The sequence below is a fragment of the Pithys albifrons genome, chromosome 1, assembly GCF_047495875.1.
Source record: "Pithys albifrons albifrons isolate INPA30051 chromosome 1, PitAlb_v1, whole genome shotgun sequence".
Taxonomy (NCBI): domain Eukaryota; kingdom Metazoa; phylum Chordata; class Aves; order Passeriformes; family Thamnophilidae; genus Pithys; species Pithys albifrons.
The window spans coordinates 67,159,278-67,182,232 of NC_092458.1; the positions used below are offsets into that span (position 1 = coordinate 67,159,278).

The 22,955-nt window shown below is 37.3% G+C and overlaps 1 protein-coding gene across 4 annotated transcripts in view; it reads right to left on the bottom strand.

Moving 5' to 3' along the window:
- The window catches only part of CDK8 (cyclin dependent kinase 8), a 77,432-nt gene that overhangs the window by 10,696 nt on the left and 43,781 nt on the right, over positions 1-22,955 (bottom strand). For 3 of the 4 annotated variants that reach the window (XM_071553583.1, XM_071553573.1, XM_071553592.1), the window contains 4 exons: positions 7,141-7,198; positions 4,231-4,362; positions 2,239-2,382; positions 192-261 (listed from right to left, as the gene is read on the bottom strand). In XM_071553583.1, coding sequence (XP_071409684.1) covers positions 192-261; positions 2,239-2,382; positions 4,231-4,362; positions 7,141-7,198 — 404 coding nt within the window. The remainder of the gene's footprint in view (positions 1-191; positions 262-2,238; positions 2,383-4,230; positions 4,363-7,140; positions 7,199-22,955) is intronic. The other variant, XM_071553600.1, reaches the window with a different exon arrangement.

Sequence of the window (22,955 nt, forward strand, 5' to 3'; positions counted from 1 at the left end):
TCTGATTCACACCATCTCAACAAGTTCATCACTATGAAACAACTTTACTTTCCATTTTTCATAATCTAAGTCAAAACCATTTCATAGCCCTTGTTTGGCATCTACACAGAAAACAACCTGAGCTTCAAGAAATTTAGTGTAGGAGGGAGGTATAAAATATGCTTTCTTAAGAAAGCTCAACTCAGACTTACGTGTTTCTCCGGAAATCTTTCATTAAAGTTGAATGTTCAGGCATCTTTTTTATGTCTTCCCAATCTTTATCTGCAAAATCAGTATTAACTTTTTTCCCTAGGTGAAACAAAGTATTTCCAAGCATCTCCATTGCCCTGATTTATTTCCACTTCTCTAACATTGCAGTTACTTCTTTCTTTATGTTCTTTATCTCAGATTGCTTCACCATCTCTTCACAATACATCTTACCAACAACTGAGAGATTTGAGCTGTGTGCTGATTAACTCAAGAACTTGAAAAAACAGGTAATGGATACAGTGAAGAGCATCATATACCCAAAATACAACACTGATGAAAAACGCATCATGCACTCTGCTTGAACCCCTCAGGACTGTTATTTAACTTATTTAGACACAGTTGTATCTCAGAACAGGAGTATATAAGACTCCAGCAAATGCTGTCTCCAGATACTTCATTCTGACAGCACTTTTATCTACAGTTAAATGCCCAGAGGAGCTTGTGCAAAGCTCGTCTGTCTCAACCTCAAAGAAATGCTGTTAGCCAAAAAAACCCTAGGAAAAAGTAAAATTTGCACACTTAAATTGAAGACTATTTCATCTCAGCTTCTTTAGAACCAAGGCCAAAATGGATTTAAAAATGAAACAAAAAAAACTTATACCAGCACCCAGCCTCATGTGTATTACAACCTGACTCCTGAAAAGGTTCTGTGGGCAGGCAAGTTTTGTTCAACTCAAATCTTTACTAAGTCTGATCACAACTGCAGAACACTGCTAGATTAAAAGTATTTAGTGAATAAATAAAACAGAGATTTATTATTTAAGTATTACTTAGTTAAACAAAATATTTTCCTCCTTCCCTTTCCCCAAAGGCATGTGAAACTGTTTCAAATATGGCAAGTGTCAAGTAAAAAAACTGCTGCAATTCAATGGAAAGTGTTTCTTGGCAAGAACCAAAGATCTTCAAAGGTGAAATGTAGACCATCAGAAAAGAATAATTAAACCAATCAGAAAACAATAATGAGAGTGCAATCTATTTATGTAAGCTATGTAAAATCCAAATGAGGTAAAAAAGGCATAAAAAGGTAAAATGTAGGCCAAAAGCAGAGAAGAATAGTATTGCTTAAAGCATAAGTAAGGAGGATTTTCCAGAAAATAGCAGTACACAATAGGCAAAGGCAACATTTCTGGGAATCTCATCCAGCAGGATGGATGCAGTGAATGAAATATATACGCAAAAAAGCCAACGGTAAAAATAAAAGCGTGTTTAATAACAAAAATTCTAGAACCACACAAACATAGAGACTGCAAAATACATGCAATGGGAAGAAGAAAGTCCACAAGAACGGTAAAGAAAAACATTACTGATTGTGAATGGACAACAGTAGGGAACATGAGCAGTGAGAAGAAAGGCAACCAAGAGGTAAAAAGAAGGCCCCTGTTATTCTGACATCTGCAAACATGTGAACACCAAAGGAAGCATTAACTGAAGAGATTCAAGGCAGCCTTGCAGAAAAACAAGATATAACCAGCACTGAGAGGAAAACGCAACAAGTGATATCCACATTGCAATTTGTTTTGATTCATGCAACTAGTTCTTCTGGAATGAAATAAGGAAATCTTACCACACCACAAGCTTTCTGCCAGGGTAAAAAACAAATTAAATACCCTCTCCTCACTTCCAAATGTTCTGTTTAATTTAGCATAAGTAAAGCAACTGCATAACATTCACTAAAGGTATATATTTTTCCTTGGTTTCATACAATTACCAGTTGCTTTCCAAGGCTATAATCAGTACTGAAGAAATGCAAATATACTCTCTGATTTTTAATCACCCACCATGAAACACAATCTTTTAAAATAATAAAACACTGGTACATGCATACACAAAGATACTACTATCATTAATTTGACCACTATATTCTATGTTTATAACTCATGAAATAAAGACTGTGTTTGAATAGCTTTGTTGCTTTGATCAGCTGCAACCTTCATTTGCAAAGAAAGCAATACAAACATCTTTCTTTGAAAAAAAAATTACAGTATGTACCTGCAGGAAATCCCATTACATTGAATATTCTGTCCAGCTGGTCATGGTGATAAGGATTACTAGTTTTGATATCTTCTTGTCGACAATGGAATATTGGCTCTGATGTTAGCAGCTCTGCAAATATACACCCTATGGCCCAAATATCTTTAAAAAAAAGAACAGAAATTTAAAAAAAAATCAAATTAATTGTTCCAAAAGCACCTGGATGAGATAAAATGTTAGTGTTTAGCTAACCAGAGATAAGGTGCCTGCATTGAAAAATCTCAAATTTCTATTGCAGAAGTGCAACACTTCCTCAACTTTTTCTTTTAGCTGTGGATGGAAGTACAAAATTCAGTAACCACACAGGAGCTGAGAGAGTATTATACAAGTTTTTGTGGAGTTTTTAAAGTGCAGCTATCATTTAACGTTGTAGTATCTTAACTTAGTTAAGAAAAAAAGCAAAGCAAACTATTTGGGTAATTGTGAATGCATAAAACACAAAAAAAAGCCAACCAGCATCTTGCTCGTTCACTGCCCCAATGGCCTGGCCAAGAGCTGTGTCATTGATGATCAATCACAGAGTTTTATATTCAAAGACCCAAAATAAACAAGCTGAAAAGCTGTTTCACTGGAATAAACCAAATGCTATCTATAAAACCTTGCAGAAAGAGAGTAACTAGAAAATTCCTCCATGCTCACATATCTCACACCCTTTTTCTCATAACGTTCATTAAAAAAACCAAACCCAAACCTCACAACTTTTATGTTGCAACAGTTGCGTCCTAAGCTTCAAATCAGATAGCCTGCATTTTCCCAGTTGTTTCTTGATTTTTGCCTAGCACATACGAATGTAATTTTTAACTTAAATGCTACACTGAACCTTGAATGAACAAAAAAGGTCATGAACAAAGGACAAAAGCAAATGAAGCAGCGAGCATAACACATTACTCAGTGTTTTTACAGTCAGATTTTATCTACACTGAAAAAATTATGTACTAAAGGCTACGACTGCCCATGCAGTTTCACATGCTGCAAGCAGAAGAAAATGCCAGTACAGTGAGGGAACATGCAAATACAACAAATAAAGCAGTTTAAATGAACATATAAAGAAATGTATTTGATCTATAAAAGAAACACAGTATTAACAGAAAAGTGAATGAAAATACATTTAAGGCATAAACATTAGAATTTCTGACAAAAACACTAACATGACTTTTAAAAAAAAAAACCAGAAAACTGAGTTCTGAGGAAAGAATTTCAGGTTACAGAAACAACATAGTATGCTGGCATACAACCTCCATGTCTGTGCAAAGCAAGTGCAGCATTGCAGGGGAAGTTATTTCTCCAAAAATGGTTGCCAGGCTGTAGTACATCTTTTAAACCAGCCAGCAAGAGAAAAACTTCCCCGTCCTTTTCTCTACAGTCTCCCTCTCTTCCACAGCAAAGCTGTTCACATCCAGTAAAGGTGAACCTCTCTCCAACCTGTTGCTGGGCTGTTCCCCTTGTCCTACAGCCCCAGCACACAAGGGCTCTGGCCATCTGTCATCCATCTTTGAAAAAGGCTAAAATGCAGCTTAATTTTATAGTTCAGTTTCAGAGCAGCCAATATATTCTCCACTTATTTCATGCATTTATTACACTAGATAATAACTTCTGCAGTAAAATTAATGCACTGTGTCTCAGAGTGATCACAGTAATATGAATTGTACTAGCAGTTCAAAGATGCATCCATAGTTTTATTGCCTTTAACAGCATTTATGAAAGTCCTGTGTGAAAGCCACATACTTAGATTGTATCACAGGGCATTTGGAGCTAAAATCCAAAAATACTCACCCCTATATAAAGCCAGAGATCACAGTAAACCAAACAATTTGTTGAAGATTAATATTTCTTCAAGAAACAAGTAACATACCTTTAACTCAGCTACTGTCCTTGAACTATTCATCAATACTTCAATATTTTGGTACAGATTACACAAAGAACCAAACAGTCCTTGTCCGATTTACTTACCAATAGCTTTGGTATAATGCCTTGCTCCAAGAAGCAACTCTGGAGCTCGATACCAGAAGGTTACAACTACTGGATCCAAGTCTGCTAAAGGCTTCAGAGGTGAATTAAATAACCGGGCAAAGCCCATGTCAGCTGCAAAATTCAAACAGAGATACTTTAAAATTTGAGGGAAACTACCAAATTTTTCCTTTTTTTTTTTTTAAACAAACGGATTGAGTTTACTTGTTAGTGCTACCATCACTGCTAAATAAAATGCAAACACAGACTGTAGCAGATACGAAAACTCTGTGAGCAGATTTTCTTAAAGCTTTTGTTGAAGTTACTGGATGGCATCATCTATAAAGTATATCATTATAAATCATTACTAACATGAGCCATTTAGAACAAAGAATTAACCACTGTTCTGAAGAAGTGCATCAACTCACTTCCCAGAACACTGATTAACCCTGATTTACTTTACTGATACTCTCTGGTAAAATACTCTGTTGTTACAGGATGGTTTTTCAAAAAGCAGCAGTTTTTAAAGTGAGCAAAATGCAGGTTCTTCAAAGGTTAGAATGATTTATAATACATACGTGCACATGACAAAAGCTCCCTTCTCATGAAGTTAGCTGTAGCAAGACTTGCTTCACACAAAAACAGAAACTAAGCCTACAGTATCTGCCTCCCTGCTGATTTTCTGTCAAGATGTATTTCCAGTATCAATATACCAGTACTGAATACCATTTAGGCTATGATTTTAAAATTCTGGTTGTGGGCATTGTATCATTAGAAGCTGATTTTTAGAACTGGTAGTATGTAACTTCCTAAAAAGCTGTCTGAACTACCAAATGTAAGTCATATAGGAAAAAATGGGCAGAGACTAAAATACATAGCTTCCCCCACCAAATTGCTTTTCCAGCCCACCACTCCCCAAATCCCAAGACAGAGGGACTCTCTGGTGTAGGGATATTCACATGCTGAGAAAGACTTGAATGAAATGAGATGAGTGGCCACTCTGAGGGAAAAGGACCTACATGCTATAGCTCACTCCTTGAGGGAGAACTGCAGTGTAAATATGGGTCTCTAATCTGACTACAGAATCCTTAATTATTTTTCATATGCATTCCTATTTATGATTGTTTTAATGCATTTAAAAAGAAAAACATTTTACCATTTTCTACATTAAAATAGCAATTACTCAAAATTGATCAAGTCACTAATAGCTATAAATAATAAGCAAAATTGTTGGAAGAAAGTGAGTTTATGATTCAGAATGACACAAAAAGCCTATAAAATTATTTTAAGTTAAATCCCAGTTATGTATTTTTTAGAAAAATTAGTTACACTGGAAAAGTGGAAGCCCTTGGTATGGGTATAACTTCTGCATTTGTATACTGCTGTGGCAATATCTTAATAAAATAAAATAAAAAAAATTCTACGTTTTGATAACATACTTAGAAATCCAGGGTTCCCCTCCCTCTTCCCCTGCTGGGAATGGATGGCTCAGAGGACTGGTGGCCTGATACAGAATCTTTCACCTGTCCATCAACAGAGTGACTTAATTTAGTTGTTTTCTAAGTTATTCCCAAATTAATTCAAAACTGTAAGTTAAGAAATAAATGGGTGGTCTACGTGCAGTTACTAGCAAGCAGTTGTATACAGCAAATATCACCACCACTGTCGAAAGTGAGTATGCCCAGAGGATGACCTACATTCTCTGTTTTGGAAGCAACTGCTCCATGGAGAATAAGGTAACAGGAAGGATTTTGCCCTTCTGCTCTGCATGCTGTAGCTGTTTTCTATGCAAAAGACTTCAAACTTTACCATCAATCTTAAAGCTTAGAAGGGCAAGGAAAACTTTCAGGGTAGGATCTGCAGAAGAGTTCGGTCCTGGCCCATCTGCTCCCAGCATTTGCAAGGGAAGGACTAGAGCAGCACTGAACACTCCACGAAAGTCCTACCCTGAATCACTACACTAGTGTTTAACAATATAGTGCAGATAAACAAAATAGTAAGAACAGACCAACAATGCAGAAGAATTCTCATAAAAGAAAAGCCAGAGGGAAGTGAGAAAGATGAACTAGCTTTAAAAAACCCTTCCAAATGGGGCTGCCTTACCATAACTAATGTAAGCAGGCTGTACATTAGCCACCTGCTATCACAGCACTGCCATCATAGTGCTTGGCCCAGTGTGGTTTATTACTGTTAGACTACTGTTAACTTTTATTTATGTATTTATTTAAAACAACTGAAGTTCTATAAATTATCCTCTCACTGCAAACAGTAATGCCCACTAGAAAATGTTACAATAGTGGGGAAGTGTTGGGTCCTTCCTTCCCTGGTACAGCCCAGATTGAGCATTTAGCAGTAGTTCTCACTAAGCATTTTGAATGGATTACTGTGTTTTCTGAACTTTTAAGATCCCTTGTGTTTATCCTCAAGGGACCTGCCTATACTTTCAAGAATATGTTGTAGCCTAAATGACACTTTTGATTCCATTAAAACATTTCAGGTTTCTAGCAATGAGTAGTTCCCTATTTAGATTTTCATAAGCAACAGCAAGATAATGTCATGGCATTACAGAGGTAAATGAAGGAAATTTTAAAACCCCTTTTTTCTTCCTCCTCCTTTCCCCCTAGCTAGCTGTCATCTTTATCCCCACATGAAAATCCCCCACCCCACACAAACACCCACTTAAACAAAATATAATGACATTTTCCACTTTTCATGGATGAGGCTACAGCATTTCATTGTCAGAATTGGTGCATGGGCCTAATATCATGAAGCCAGTCACTCAGAAAACAGCATTTAGGCAATGTGTCCAGGCACATACTAGTATTACAGTGACTACTTTAGGTGGTACAACTGCACTTTCAGAACATTCTAGCTTAAATGCTACACTGGGACTTATCAAAGATATAAACATACCAATTTTTACTCTTCCTCGCTCAGGACCTTCACCCATAACTAAAATATTAGCAGGTTTCTGTGGAAAAAAAAATAAATATACAATACATATACCACGATAAACCTAAACATTAGTCTCTGAAAAGTTAGTTAAGGTTTGTTTTGCCAGTTTTAAACCAACTTTGTTTAGATAAAAATGACGAGTTTCTCTGTCACAGTAAAGCTGTGCAAGGCTCCAGACACAGGCTCACCCTGACTGCATCTTCCTCGCGTTTCTTTTTGGCGTTGCTGTGCTCCAGCACCGGGATCCCTCCCTGACACCCTGAGCTCTGTCCTTACCCTGCACAAGCTGGCAGCTGCTGAGACTGCTGCCCACATTGCCCTTATCCTCCTGGGGGGAGGCAGCCCCACTGCTGCCCCCCACGCCCAGCACAGGGATGGGGAGCCAGCTCTACAGGATGTTTGGCCCAGGGTCACAAGGCACATTTGCAGACACGTTGTACACAAAAATACGCAAGTGAGATACAGTGAAACATTACCACATCGCTTAATATTGGAGAGAAAAATGGTCTAATTATTCCTATTTACAAGTGTTTACCAATTCACACAGCTGCAAAACTGGAAAGCATTGCCCTTACATTATTTTTCTCTGTCTTCTCTTTCTTTGTTTTACTACAGAGGTGAGTTAAAGGATTGATCTAGAGCTCATCTGGTTAGAAACACAATAGGTCACTTCATAATCCTATATTTTCTGCTGTCCTGTTTCTTGTAATCCATTCCTGGCACCTGCAGTCAGAAGATTCCTCAGATGCTAACACTGTTTATACAAGGAAACCTGCAGTGCTTATTTTGAGGAAAAAAAGTAAGGAAACTCACAACTAAAGCTGAGAATGTATGCCAGACTTGCTCTCAAATTAAGTAATTTAGATACCCCTTCATTCTGTAAATCCTGTACAAAACAAGAGCTCCTATTCAGTTGTGACCTGTAAAAACTATAAAAGGCTGAGTAACAGCTCTTGTTTTGCTTCTCCAGTTTAAATTGATCCAAAGAAAACGGTTTCCCAGCAAAACAGTTTAGACTACCTAAAAGTTAACATATGAATCCTAATATCTTAGTGCACTTTACCAAACACATTCTAGGAAATTCTCAAGCCTCCCTTAATCTATCAAGGTGCAAAAACAAGGTGCAAAAAATTAGTAATCCACAAAAAAGTTGCTTGAGAAACTTAATAACTGATGTTTATGAAAGACTCCGAAATGAATTTCTGAAACTCTACAATCCAAGTACAAAATATGTAAAAGGAATCAGAGTGCTGCATTCCTGAGAAGAGGTTAAAAATTGAAGAAAATATTACAGCTTGACTGTGATCGAAAAAGGTATGATATAGCCCATTGTCTTTCCGAGAGCAGTAACAGATCCAGCTTGTGCTGTACTAAGCTCAGTGATTTGCAGAAGAAATTGTCCCCCATGTCACCACCACCACCACCCCCCCGTTCTGTTTTGTTTCTTAATAAAGGCATACACTCCAGGTAAGTACTGCTTCAGCAATAAAAAAATGCAGTATGTGGGCACACAGCTCTCAAAACATTCCATTTAGGTTGTTTCTGCAAAAGTTCTAGAAATAAACAAGCAGCATAACATCTTTAAATTCAGAGTTAATGCTGAACTTTGTGGCAATACAATCTGCTAGGCAAGAAACAACATTATTTCACCAAAGCTTTCTATTGCTACACAGTGACTCAAAGAAAAAAACTGCATCTTTTACAACACCTGCTTCAATATATATGGGGGGTGCTAATAAGCTACATGCGTAATTAATGTTTTTGAGTAGAGTTAATGATACATTACACAGGCACTAAAATTCTTCAGATATGTAATACATTGACCTAAAGTATCATTTCCCCCCTGCAAATTCACAGATTGATAATACTCTGCAAAAATGCTTGTAACATCCTCATGATGTTTTCACCTGAAAATATTTTATTGTTTGGATTTTGGTAAGGACAAGGAGCCCTATTCACACAAAGACTCCACTATACCAGATGACTAATCAATACAGCATTGAGTAAAAATTCCTGCATCAAAGATCTTTTACCCTAAGTTCAAGGTAAGTAGAGATGAGAAGAGAAGGTACAATGAGATGAGACAGTACTGGTTAGCAAAATAAGCGTCAATACCTTGATTCACACTTAGATTTCAGGGGTTACAGAACATGTTTAATAATAGAGACAATTTAGAAATCTGTGTAGGAGTCTTCTAAAGCTGCGAAATGAAAAGAACCCCTCAGTTGGTCTGGAATAACCATTTACAGCAGTTCATCTTTTTTCTAGAGTCAAAGGCCCTTCACTGAAAAAGCTCTGTTTGGAACGGAAGATTCTTCCTACAGAAAAAATATTTATACAGTCACATCACTGTAAAAATACAGCATCACAGTTTTAAAAAAAAGTAAATTTTAAATAAGATGTCTCATTATGAAGGTTCCCATTTTTAAAATCATTGCATGAGTAGCCTGGAACAAAATTTTCAGTTGAAAGAATTTTCCAAACAAGACCATTGAATTTAAATTCAATAGGGAGATATCTACCAGAAAGCAGTACAGGGAGAGTATTGGTATGGGTAAAGCATATGCCTTTTGAAGAATCCCTGAAAACCACCAAAGTCCACTATGAAAAGTCAATACATGGGTCAGGGATTCTTCTTAGGTATCTTTAACTCTAATCTACCATCTGGAGGAAAAAAAAACCCAACCAACCAAACAACAACAACAACAAAACCAAAACAAACCCACAACTCCCCAGATTTGCTTCTTTTGGGAACTCACTACACATTAGAAACTTATTTGCAAAGAAAAATAAGCAGTCATTAGAAACAGAAGGGAGAAATCTGGAAAAGCATTAATTTGTTAAATTTCAGTTTAATTTTAATTATCCAGAAAAAATGAAAGCTGAAATAGCTTATTCAAATCACTTGGGCTGGCTGAGCAAGTGAAGAAAAATCTTTCCACAATTTTTATACTGTATTCTGAAAACACATTACTTTAAGACAGCTTTTCTTAAATAACTACAAAGTATCAACCTAAAGTCACACATTTTTGTTCTAATAGAGGCATATTTACTTTTGCCATTAAGTAAAATCATTTGCTCATGCCAGACAAGCGCAAATGAGAAACCCTGTTATGACCCTGAACCAAACATGAAGAGCCACACAATGTACAGCTGAGTACTTCAGGGACTAACAGAACAAGTTTCTGGCAATCTCACAGAACTACACTTAAGAAACATCACTCTTCCTCTCCCAAAACCCACCTCAACAGCAGGGGAAGAATTCATTATCATGAAGGAATGGCTTTGTGACCATGGCACAGCACTAAATCTCATCTTGTCCTATATTTGGCTTTGTAGGACTCCTCGTTGTGATGCCTGGACAAATCCTAATCTTGCGGATTTAATCACTACTACTGTTGATGAGAGAATGAAGATCCTCATTGAAACATTTTTAGGTGCTTCTAATTTAATCATTATTTACAAAGTGCAAAAAAAAATCCTAAGCAGCAAGTTAATTTCAAACAAGGGACATAAAAACCCAGAGAAAGACAGCAAGAACTCCAGGCAGTGACCTTCACCCATCTGCCTGACCTGACACATGACACCAGTCGGATCCTGAAGTCTCCAGTGATGAAGGCTGCACAATTTCCAGGCAATCTACTCTCTCTCATTCTTCTCCCACTGCAATGTTTTCCCCTTCCTTCTAAAACAACAGTAAGGTTATTCCCATTGCCTCTTCTCTTCTACATCAGCAGAAGTAACAGACAACCACTCCTTCACTACTAGAACTTTTCACTTCCCAAGACAAACCTCCCTCTTCAGTCCTATCCCCTAGATCACAAAAACACCTCTTTCATGCTCCTTGTTTCCTAGGAGGTTATTTTTTTATATATGATCTTTCTCATTGATTCCCTCTAGCTGTTCTGCCTTGGGCCACCTATTTATTTGAACTCAAGTGCTCCAAATTACACTCTGCTCCCGCTGAGGCTTCACTAATGCAAAATGCAGTGGAGATGATTTTATATGCCTTGCACAGTACCTGCCACTTTGTATGATCCCAGTATGGCAACCCTGCTTCACTCTGTAAGGCTATTGATTCATGTTAATGTTACCAGCCATGCATTTGCTTCACATCTTTTCTGCAGGACTATTTTGAACGAACATTGCAGTCGCACACTGCTTCTTAATACACACTGAAAATGTGTTCGTTCACACAGGGGAAATTCAAGACTTTAGAACACACTTATCTGAATTTCTATTTTGAGGGTAAGAATGCAACCAAAATTAATATTATACCAGTCTATGTCTTGATGAGATGTGACCCCTCTCCAAAAAAACACCACCCACAAAACACCAAAACCAGCATTCCTGTTACTCAGAGTAAGCTACTGACACGAGCAGGAGATGATTATTTATTCTGTGTTTGCATAATAGATTTCTGGAAATCACAGGACATTGTCTCACGCTCCAGGAAAAGTATTTTGCTTTTGGGTCCTCTTCTCGTTATGCTTTACAAGCAATAAGGAAAAAAATGGGTATTTTTAGACAGCTTAGTCATTGCAATCTATGATACTTTAATACTTTTAGCATCAAACCTGGTCTGCAGGAACTATTACGCTACATATTTTTTGCTACTAGTCTGTTTCTGAAATTGCTAGTTTTCAAAGACTGATTTTAAATATAGCTATCAGTAAGTAGTACAAATTCATTTGAATTTTCTATTATGGTATTATAATGTAGATGCTGCCTCCTCCCCGCCCCCATTATTAACTCTTTGCAGTAGTCTATTGATATCTATGAACAGACTAATACTCTTTACACCTCAATTTTAATGCACCTTTTAATAAGGTTTGAGTATCATCCTAACCAGTTTTCAGTTGGATAATCCAATACTTAAAGAGTTTGGCTACTAAAATATTACCCAGTAGAAGGTTCACAGTGATGGGGTGAGTCACACCAGTGACTTTTGCTAACCACTGGTATTTGTGCATCATTAACAGTTGTGCCACCAATTTTCAGAACTCGCCATGACATCCATTTCTACCCGTGACAAGCCAAGATAATCGATAAAAGTATAACATTTGTTTCCGATTTTTTTTAAAAAAAAGCAATTTAAAAGAACAATGCAAAGCAAAGGGCTTTTATCGCTAAATAGTTTTGCTTTTGCAACCATGACCTCAACAAGAATTCTATTAAGATGACTTCTTGATATTTTAGACTTCAAGGTATTAGATTAAATGATACTGGAACAGATTCAAAAACACAACCCCATAAACAAAATTAACACTGAACTTCTTCAACTGTACAGGAGCAAGTACCTGAGAAGTATAAAACACAAATAAGTTAAAAATGTCTGGCTGCGAAGTTCATAACTTGATGGCACAGAGAAGAAAAGTCAAAAAGTTTAGAAAGCCAACTGCAAGGGCTTAGCAAGTTGTAGCCTGGGAAAGTACTTTTGTGACATAGTGGTAGAAGTTTGAATATACTGATGTGGCTTATCACTTCCCAGTTAAGTTCTCTGATAAAAGCTGTGCAGCAAAACCTACTAGCCTTCAGCTCAGCTTGCAAAGTTCACACCCTCTCTCAAGGTCTATGACCCACAACTCATTTATCATTTATGCTTCTTAAGGTGCATCTCTAACAACACTGCTGATCTTCCAGCAGTCATAACATACACCAAAGTATTTCCTTATTATCAAGGTGGGATGCTCCCTTATTGCACTCCTAGGGACTGAAACTGTCCTTTTGAAACATTTCATTATTTAAGAAAATAATTTCATTTTCTTTCCACTTTGAACAAAACTGACTACTTGAAAGCTAAACAGGACTCGAGCACAATAACAGAGTCAATACAACCTTACTCAAGTGACAGTATTAGCACTTTTCTGAAGTTAAGTTCTTGTCTTGAATTCAAAGATGTATATTCACAATCAAGACAATTTCCATTGCATCTCAACTGATCTGGGGCTTTAAAATAAATTATAATCAAAAGACCATCACATACACTGTTGAAAACAATGGCACCACAGACCCCTACATATATTTAATCTAAGCATCAAAATACTCTGATTACAGAACACATGAATTGTAAAAAGCAGTGGAAAATTAAGAAAACCTATTTTAATGTAATACTTCCTATAATTATCTTCTTATTAGGAACATCCCAGACCTGTTTAAAATAAATAAATCAAGCATCTAAATAAAATTCTCCTTAAACCCAGAAGTCATTAAAATTATCAGTAACAGACAAACAAAAACAAACACCTAAGTTATCAAAGCACACACGTTCAAAAATTTTAAAAGTATTGGAAGTGTTTGGGAAGATAGAGGGATGCCATATCTATGCCAGGGAGGCTTCTGTGAGTTACCACCAACCATATTTTATCTCTGTTTCAGCCTGATGAAAGCTGTTGGTCTCACTATTACATTTTTATGTGCTGAATACATTCCAAAAATTTCCTTTCATTGCAGTCACTTAATTACTGCCAACTTGGGGCAATGTAACTTATTAAAGCCTTTACACTGCCTAATATACAGGCTTTTCTAGCACTTTCCTTGGACCTGAATTCAAGTTGAAAGAAAAAAAAATTAATTACACTTTTCAGGCCAACTCTTTCACTCCCTAAAAATACACATCAGGACAAGCTGCAGAGCATGACTGTACCAAGTCTCCAAGGAAGGAAAAAGGTGGATATCATAGGCAGAAATACTATGATAGTAGGAAAATCTAGTATGCCAAATATCATTAACACATCAATAATAACAAACTTAATACATAAAAACAATCTTGATGAAATGTATTTCCCGTGGATTTTGCCACAGCAGATGGGTCAGGATGACTCTGGATGCAGTGGACAGATCAGAGCAGGATCAGATGCAAAAGGATAGTGTGCTCTGAAACTGGTTTTTAGGTACTATGTTATTCCATATATAATTCCACCCCCTTTTGAAATTTAGAGTTCTGCCTCACAAGGATTTTGAATGGGTAATAAAAACACTGAGTACACCTTTTACTCATTTAGTTTGTTGGAGCAGTTTCTGCAGGTAGACAGGCATTCAGCAGTACTGTAATCTCATACATCCCAATACTTTCACAATAAAGCAGAAAATTCCCTTTAGTCTTTGGCTTGCATGTGGTTGTGGTAACCCCTACCATTTTCCATAACAGCCCTACTTTGTTGTTTTACATTTAAGCAATATTCTCACCACTTCTGTATCGCCCTACTTGTACCGACTAATACCCAACTCCTGCTGTGGATTAAATAAAAATAACAAAGGTGAAAAGCCTACATAATTTATTACTATGCACTTTCCAGTGGTTGTGTGGGCTTTGTGCTTACCTGTTAAAGCACCTTGTATTTTAAACAACACCTCAAAGATTATGTTTTGTGTCACTCTGTTCAGAGCAAGACATGAAGAACAAGTTTTTATATGCTACAAGTGTGTCTTATTTACAAGATTATTTTAAAACTGTTCACATTTAAAGGACTATTTTCTTATCTTTTCCTCTATGAGTAGAGATCATAGAAAACAAAGCATTTTCTTTCTACAGCAGACTGCAGTAAAAACACTCACTATGGCTATTTCCTGCGTTTTGAACAATTTATATTCCTCTTTCACAGTATTTTACATGATAACTTTGACACAATCTTAAGGTACTTAGCAGTCAAAAAAAATCAAAAACTAAACTGCAAACTGCATCCAAGTGTTTCTAAGATCATACTCTAGGGTTTTTACTAAATCCTACTTCAGGGTTTTTATTGACTAAACTAACTTCAAAGGTACATTTGCGATCAAAGAGCTTCTGGTCCTCCATAGCTCTCTCAGATCAGAAACAGAAGCTATGCTGATACTTTTCCCACCTGGTTAGTACAGCTCATCACCTTTATGGTAGGTATTAGATCTGAAGCTTCTAGAATGCCTTTCCTCTGTAAATGTCTTACCTCTATTTGTATTTATCTCTCTGGGTATGAGTTATGGCAGTCAGTTCACCTGTAACTACTGCATGGCAATGCACTGAGATGACTCGAGTTGGCCTTCAAACTGCGAAGGATTACTTACTTACATTACTCTTTCCAGCACCAGAATCAGGTATCTAACCATCTTGGAAAGCTAGCACATGAAAATAACAGGCTAGTAATAAAAGAATAAGTTTACAGCTACAGGAAAAAAAGAAATCTAGCATTGTCTGCCCACCAGCTAATGTATTCACATTGCCAAATGTGTCATATATATATATGTATATATATATATATATATATATATATACACAGATATAAAAATTAATTATCAGGTAGCCAAATATGAATGATATTCCTCAACATATTACTTATATTACACCCATATAATTCTCATTACATCATTGTACTTCAATTATCAATCTATTTAAATGCCTTGGAATTTAAGTCAAAATATTTCTAAGCTTGAAAAAAAGCAATAGTAGAAGTATTTTACCAATTTGCCCTGGTGCAACTCAATGTATTTCTCACAGAACACATGCCCTCCTCTATTTGACATCTGCTTCTCACAAAATTTGAAAAAAATGGTCTGTTTTGATACCATATTTTTTACCAAATGTACCCGAATTTTGCTAACAAAGGTTACTTGGGGGAAACTAGCAAAGAATGAGCATGCCCAGGAAGGCTTCGTCTCCTTAAGTAGCCACACAGTATCAACATACCAAAATAATGGTTTGTTGTAAAAACAGAACTTGCATTTTTTTAAACTATTTTCTCCTAGAGACTGTGGAAGCAATTTTGAATATCTAGAACTCTAAAGCACCACCTTGTTTCCAGTTTAGAAGTCAATATGCAGTATATTTGTATTTCTGGTGCTGTTATTAAGTGTGTATTTCACCAGACAACAAACTTCCCAAAGGCACAGAAAAGGCCTGCATTGATTTCATACTCTGTAAGGTAAAGATGCAAGTGGTTTTAGAGATCAGTCCTGAATCGTTTGATCTACTCCTGAAGGGCTCAGGGGAACAAGGAGAGAGAAGACAAAAGCAGTCCTCTTCACATTTATAGAGTTTATAGCAATAGAAAGAAAAACTACAAGTTACTATCACATTCAGATTTGTAGTTCCCCTTCTGCAACAGTTTGTCACTGCCTGTTAACTGGTCCAAGACTGATGGTTAAAATTATCTGATATACAATGATGTAGAAATGTCAGGAAAAAATAGTCTGCTTTCATTGCTTCTTGTGTCTGCAGCAGATAAGGCAAAAATGTACCACTAAAACATCGATAATCATATAGTGCAACTTCATGTCTACAAATACTCATCTGTGTTGCCCTTATCTGCCTCTAAGACATCTGGTGATGGTTCAACAGAAGTTTATACTAATTACAGAACTCCAATTTCAGAAACTCTACCTGCATTTCCTCTAGGCCGTAACAGTCTCAGAGTAATTCTGCCTAGATTTGGTCATATTATTGGCTTGGTAAATTAGGAAAGCTCCTCTTAAAATAAATCGCTTCACCGTGACCCCCTCCTTTAAACTTTGGACAAAGACTGTATTTACTGTAGTCTCAAAATAAGATATATTCATTAACAGAGCAAAAAATAGTTGCCAGCACTATTGCCAGCTGTAAACACAAACATTTGAGACCTGGGTTTTGTCACCACAAAGGATTAATTATTTTGAGAATTGTTTATGGAAAAGAAATATTGAGATAAAAAGCAGAAAAACTAAATTTAGGTTCCAGCTGACAAAACTAAGTCAGTACTCCAGACAAATGGAAATAATCAGATCTTTTGGAGACACCTGCAGAAGATAATGAAAGGCTACAAAAAATTCAGGTAAGGCTGGACTTGACAATCAAACAAATGGGGCTTTGAACAAAAGCAGTACTCTAAGAGAGGTGGATGTGAAAAACCCGTACCTGAAATTGAGATTTCTGACCTTTCCTTGCACCTCTACTTTCATTTGACTCAAGTTAATAAATGGGCTTTTCACTTGCAATCAGAAAAATATCTACCAAATGTTCCCCTATTCAGCACTCCACTGTGTTATGAATTCCAAGCTAACAGTACTGTGGCGTAAATCAGCAAGAACTTTTAGGACTGGTTCAGTATTTTGCTAAATGGTGGCTGCTTGGATAGAAATTTTCAGGTGTTATCTGTTGATCTCACACATTACATAAATCTTTCAGTTTATGGCCTTGCATTTTGTGATAAGAGAATTAAGGTTAAAAATGATCAACCTATAAAAAGCTATGAAATATTCATATTCAAGAATTGCTTGAATGGATGTGGCTTGTGAATTAAAAAAATAGTAAAATCTGTTCACTACCTTTAAAGATTGCTAGTTTACAAAATCACCAGGAAGCCTTGCAATGAAGACCCAAATACAACTGGAGGAGTAGACTAAATACTGTGTTTTCCACTTGTTTTGAGTACTCAGCAGCCCTAGCTAAGAATAGAAGACATGGGGTTAATCCAAGAAAGGACTAACAATACGAATCTCTGTGACACTTTAATCGTAGAGAATCTACAAATTTTTTTAACATCCTAAGGTTCAACTCTGCCTTTCTAGAGGCACTGCCATTATACAAGTGTTTCAAAACAAAGCCTGTAACACCTGACGATCCAGAAGAAGTATAACCTTTCATTTTTTCACCTCACAGCTTCCAAAAAATCTCAAGGGGATGCCTCACCTTTTTTTCCACGAAAACAGTACCACACATTGTCCCTCTCATCATATTGCAGTCAAGATATGTCCTCCTTTGCTGCAAGTTTTTTATTTCACCGCTTTCTTCACACTGTTCCTTATTGCACATGAGCAATATTTGACCTTTCATATTCATCTTACACCTGCTCCCTCACAGCTCCCCTTTCCCCTGGCTTCTCTTCCATTGATTTGTCATGAGCTGGATTACAGAATTTGAAAAAACAGTAACCAAATATTTCAAGACAGATCAAATGGTGAAGATACAACACATTCACAGAATAGCTGAGGTTGGAAGGCACCTCTGGGTATCACCTGCCAGCTTGTTGAGGGTGGGCTTTCTCTCTTGGTTCACGGTACTAATGACGATGTCAAACAGCACTGAACCTGGAATTAGCTTTTGGGACACTGCACTAGTGACTGCTGTCCAGCTCAACTTCACAGCACTGACCACAATCCTTTGAGCCCATCAGCTCAGCCAGTTCTCAATCCACTTCACTCTGAACTTCCTAGTCTGTACTGCATCAGTTTGACTACAAGAATGTATGGGATGCAGAGCTGAAAGCCTTACTAAAGTAAGCAACATCTACTGCTGTTCTCCATCCCATCCATTGAGCTGATCACTGAAGGCTTTCAGAGGGCTAAGTGAAATTTCTTCCTCATAAAAATCCATGCTGACTACTCCCAATCACCTTCACACCTTTCAACGGTCTGAAAATGGCTTCCAGGAGGATTCCATCCATCACTTTTCCAGTGATCAAGGCAAGAGTGACAGGCATGTAATTTCCCAGATCCTCCTTGAAGGTTGAAGTGACATTTGCTTTTTTCCCCACAGGTACATGCCCTGATGACTGTGACCTTTCAAAGAGAGTGTCCTCATAATGATTGCATATATGAATATGAAGCACATTATTTTATGTATCTCTATAGGCTTCTTATGCGGAACTCAAGGATCTCTAAGCAAATTCAAAGATCTCTCCCTGTTTTTCTAACTGAAAGGCTGGTAGTACTGCAGCAAAACGCTCTACTTCTACCTTTAAATCTGCATTTGTACAAAGCTGACAAACATTAGTTGGTCAAAAGTTTTACCTGACAGGCTATTTTGTTTCAGGGGGTTTTGGGTAGTTACTCCTTTTTTCTTTTTCTTTTTTTTTTTTTTTTAAATCACTGGCATGAGCACTAAATACTTGAGCTCTGCAGTCTCCTTTGATCATTTCAACACTTTGATTAGTTTGAAAGTTTAATCTAAGACAAAGAAAATGCTCCAAAAGGCAGGCAACAGAGTAGTTATGCTTCCCGTAAATAGAAGCATTAATAAACACTAGATACTATTTTTTAAACTATAGAATATTTAGAATTATTTTAAATTGCAACTCAGAGAAAAACACATAATTATAAGCATATGCAAGAAAACAAGGTTCTGCCAGACACACTGTTCTTTTGTGATCTCATGAAAGCACACACCTAATGAAAAACACCTTGGAAACAAAAATCTTGGGAAATGTAACAGCTGACAACCAAAAGAGTGGTTTGGCTTGGACAAGGGCTTTTTTTTTCCCCCTCCTCTGAAAGAAAAAATCACTAGCAAGTCATTATAATACCTTTTGGGAAACAATACTTATTACCTGTTGATTTACTTAAACAGAGTAGAAAACCACCTTGCTTTTAAAACCTGCAAACTTCTTTCTAGTAATGTGCACAGCTTTTCTTCTTTCTTCTTTTTAAGCATTTAGGTTGACTCCTTACAAAGACCACAGCTTTGGAAGCACTACAGCAAGACCAAAGAGCATTCCTATATTTCTGAAGTAATTCTTGAATATTGATGAGGGAGAGATCCTTGGATTCTAGAGCTATAATGGGAGAAATGGTAAATTGCCAGGGAAAAGTTCCATATATTTAATCTTGCCTAATACACACAATTAAGTGATTCACTTTCTGAAGCCTGAAAAGTGACTATGATCTTGTCTACAAAAATAACAAAAAACAAAACAAGAAACACTCTGGCAGTGGGTTCTCCCCATTCATTGTTGAAAGAACATCTTGAGTTTTCCCACTAATCCCAAACCTGGCAGCAGGTATCCTTGGGGAGAGCCCAGGCCCTAGGAAGCTATGCAGCTGTATTAAAGCTTGACTATCCGTGGTGTGAAGGAGAGCACTCTGGACTCTGAATCCCAAGGACCTGAGTTCCAGTCTCAGTGGGACCGTCCCCTGGCAGTTCAATGCCTCCCTGCCATCCCATCCCGTCACATCTCGGATGCTCAGCAGGGTCAGCCCCGGTTAGTACCGGGTGTTGTGACACTCCTGAGGACTTCCCTGTCACTGTCCAAGCTCATTCGGCCGTGGCAGATGGACCTCAGGACTGAAACGGTGGGGCCAGTTCTGTGCATGCTGTGCCTCACCTAAAAAATCCACTGTGCAGGCTGGAGGGCACACCCAGCATGGGGAGAGCCCTGCCCAAATCTGCATTCACCAAGTCTGGCCATACCATACAATACCTCAAAGCAGGAGTTCAGATGAGTTGCACACTAGAAAGGCATTCACCAGCAGTATCCTCTGCTAGTTCACGAATGTTCACATCCACAATGACACAGTCTCAGACTAACTAGGACATGGATGTTACTGACAAAGGTTAAGAGACTGCCATTCCTTTGGCAAGAGATAGGAGGAGGGGAATGGGAAGCAGAAGCCCAGCACTGTGTTAAACCTCTCTTCCATACCTGGCTTTGCCAAGCGGCAATTCATCTGTTCAACCTTAACTCACACCCCACAGAGAGAAATGGGCCAGGGAATGTATTTTGAAGATTTAGAAACAGAAGTTGTTTTATCCTACTGTCCCAGCTGCAGTGCAAGTAAGACCTGTGAGATTTACTGTGGTTTTTTGTTTGTTTGGGTTTTTTTTTCGCATAGTGGTGGTATGCCTTTAAGCACTGCTGCACCACACAAGTACTTCAAATAGTTTAGGTGCAAATTCTATTATGAATGTAACTTGCAGATTAATCTTACTGTCACCACACAGATGCAGCAGAGGGATGCTCATGTCTTAGCTGAGACTTGATCCTGACTGTGTAGACATTACTTTTACAAAAATATTAAATAAAGATGCACTTTCAAATGCTAAAAAACATGGGATATAAGTTACTGTACCGTGCAGAGGGACCTCTATTTTGAGCTCTTTACTTGAAAAAACCCCTTTCAAGCACGCTGCAAAGTGCTTCGTCTCTTTTCCTTTGCTGTTGAGGTTGCAGATTGATGAAAACACATCTATGGTTAATCTTCTGCTTATGCTTATTTTTAGTGTGAAATAAGAACTTCGAGTAAAGGAAGCAGTCCAATAGCTGGATATTATAAAGTGGAAAAAATACTAGGAAAAGCAGTCAGCAAAAAGCAGTATGTCTCAAGCATGCTTCATAACTAAATTCAAAATATTATTAAAACTGTAATTGATGCACTTTGTGGTAATTACATGAAGTGTTCTTATTTCCTTCCTGCTACAGTCAGAGCATGAATAAACAATCTGCTTTCAATTGCTCTCAGTCATGAAATTTAAAAAAGCTGAAGAATATGCAAGTCAAGTAAGAAATTTTAAAAGGGCTGGTGTTTATTTGTTGAAAAATTCTACTGGTGTGCTGCAAAAGACTTATGGAAAAGTTAACTACTCAAGCACAGCAGTATTCAGAGAAAATACAATCAACATCTCCCTTGCTCTGATGGAAATGGTAAACTGGCTTTCAAGTATCCAGTGAAAGAAAAAAAAACCCAGTTACATATTTAAATAGTGAAGTTACTGCAAAGATTTGTACACATTTTCTTTGCAAAAGACAAACCGTGACTACAAAATCCACAAGAGACAATTATTGTCTTCCTACAGCTTTTACTGTTTCATACAGTAAACAGTCACTTAAACAGAAATCTTAAATGAACTAAGATTCCTTGATTCCAACACTGTGAATACAAATTTCAGCCTAAGTTCCAGTGATTTTAATAGTCACTCAGTTTTACTGCCTGGCTTGTGGATGCTAGCAAGAAAGGAGTTGCTTTATGCTACATTTTGCTTCTGGTTACAGAGAAGTCATGATCTCAAACTCCAAAACATTGCCTATCTAAAAGCTAACTCCACTAAGACATCTTAAAAAAAAACCAAACAAAAAACAACAAAACCAAACAATAGAAAAACAGACCAAAAGCAGAAAATTGCATTTAGATGGAAGATAACTATATAGACAATTACTATCTTTTTTAAAAATCCTTATCCTATGAGAGAGAAGTAGCAAATAACACATTTTTCTGCCAAAGTACTACACTCTTCAGCTTCCTACCACCCCCAAGCACCAACACTCTTACAACAGCGAGTGTATGACACAAAAGCAATTGTGTAACTTAAGCAGCAATGTGGGTGTATCTAAACCCAGGAAAACAAACCACCTAGAAACTACAGCAACACCTATCATTTTAAAGGCATAGAGGGAAAAACACAGTAAATCTGTCCAGACATCCAATCAATCTGGAGTTAAAATTGGTGACTTAACACTGATATTCCTGAAGAGTAACATATCATGTATTCTGGAACACAAAAGCACATCTATGCATTAATGTCGATTATTTTGCTTCTAATCAGAACAAAGGTGCTAGTGAAGTCCCAATTTTCAATCTTAACTTTGCACAGCCTGTCTTTCTAAGACAAAACACTGGGCAGAATTCTTGTTATTCAGATTACTCCCAGGGACCCTGATAAAAGGAAGAAAGCACTGGCAGGTGCAGTTCTGTCTTCTGTCCTGCATGAAACGTGCGCCTTCTAAATTCAGCTCAAACTGGCCCATTTCAAAAGGGCAAGCCCAAAGGTTTCCACAGACAAGGCAGCATAGGTAGCCCCTGCACAGCTTTTACAGGATTCTCACCAACACAGCTTGACATGGTTCCAGTGGGAAGACCTCTCAGTCTCTGCCTCAAGCTTTTGGTCTTTTCCTCAGATTATCAAAAGATAGCCAACTGTGATGGTGGATTTTCTGCTGGAAGAAAACTTCATGCTGGACTGAGACCACCAACTCGTTTCACACAGATCAGAAAATGAGATGGTAATAGTTTTTTGCAGTTGCCAACTTAAGCTGCATTTGAGCTACACACCT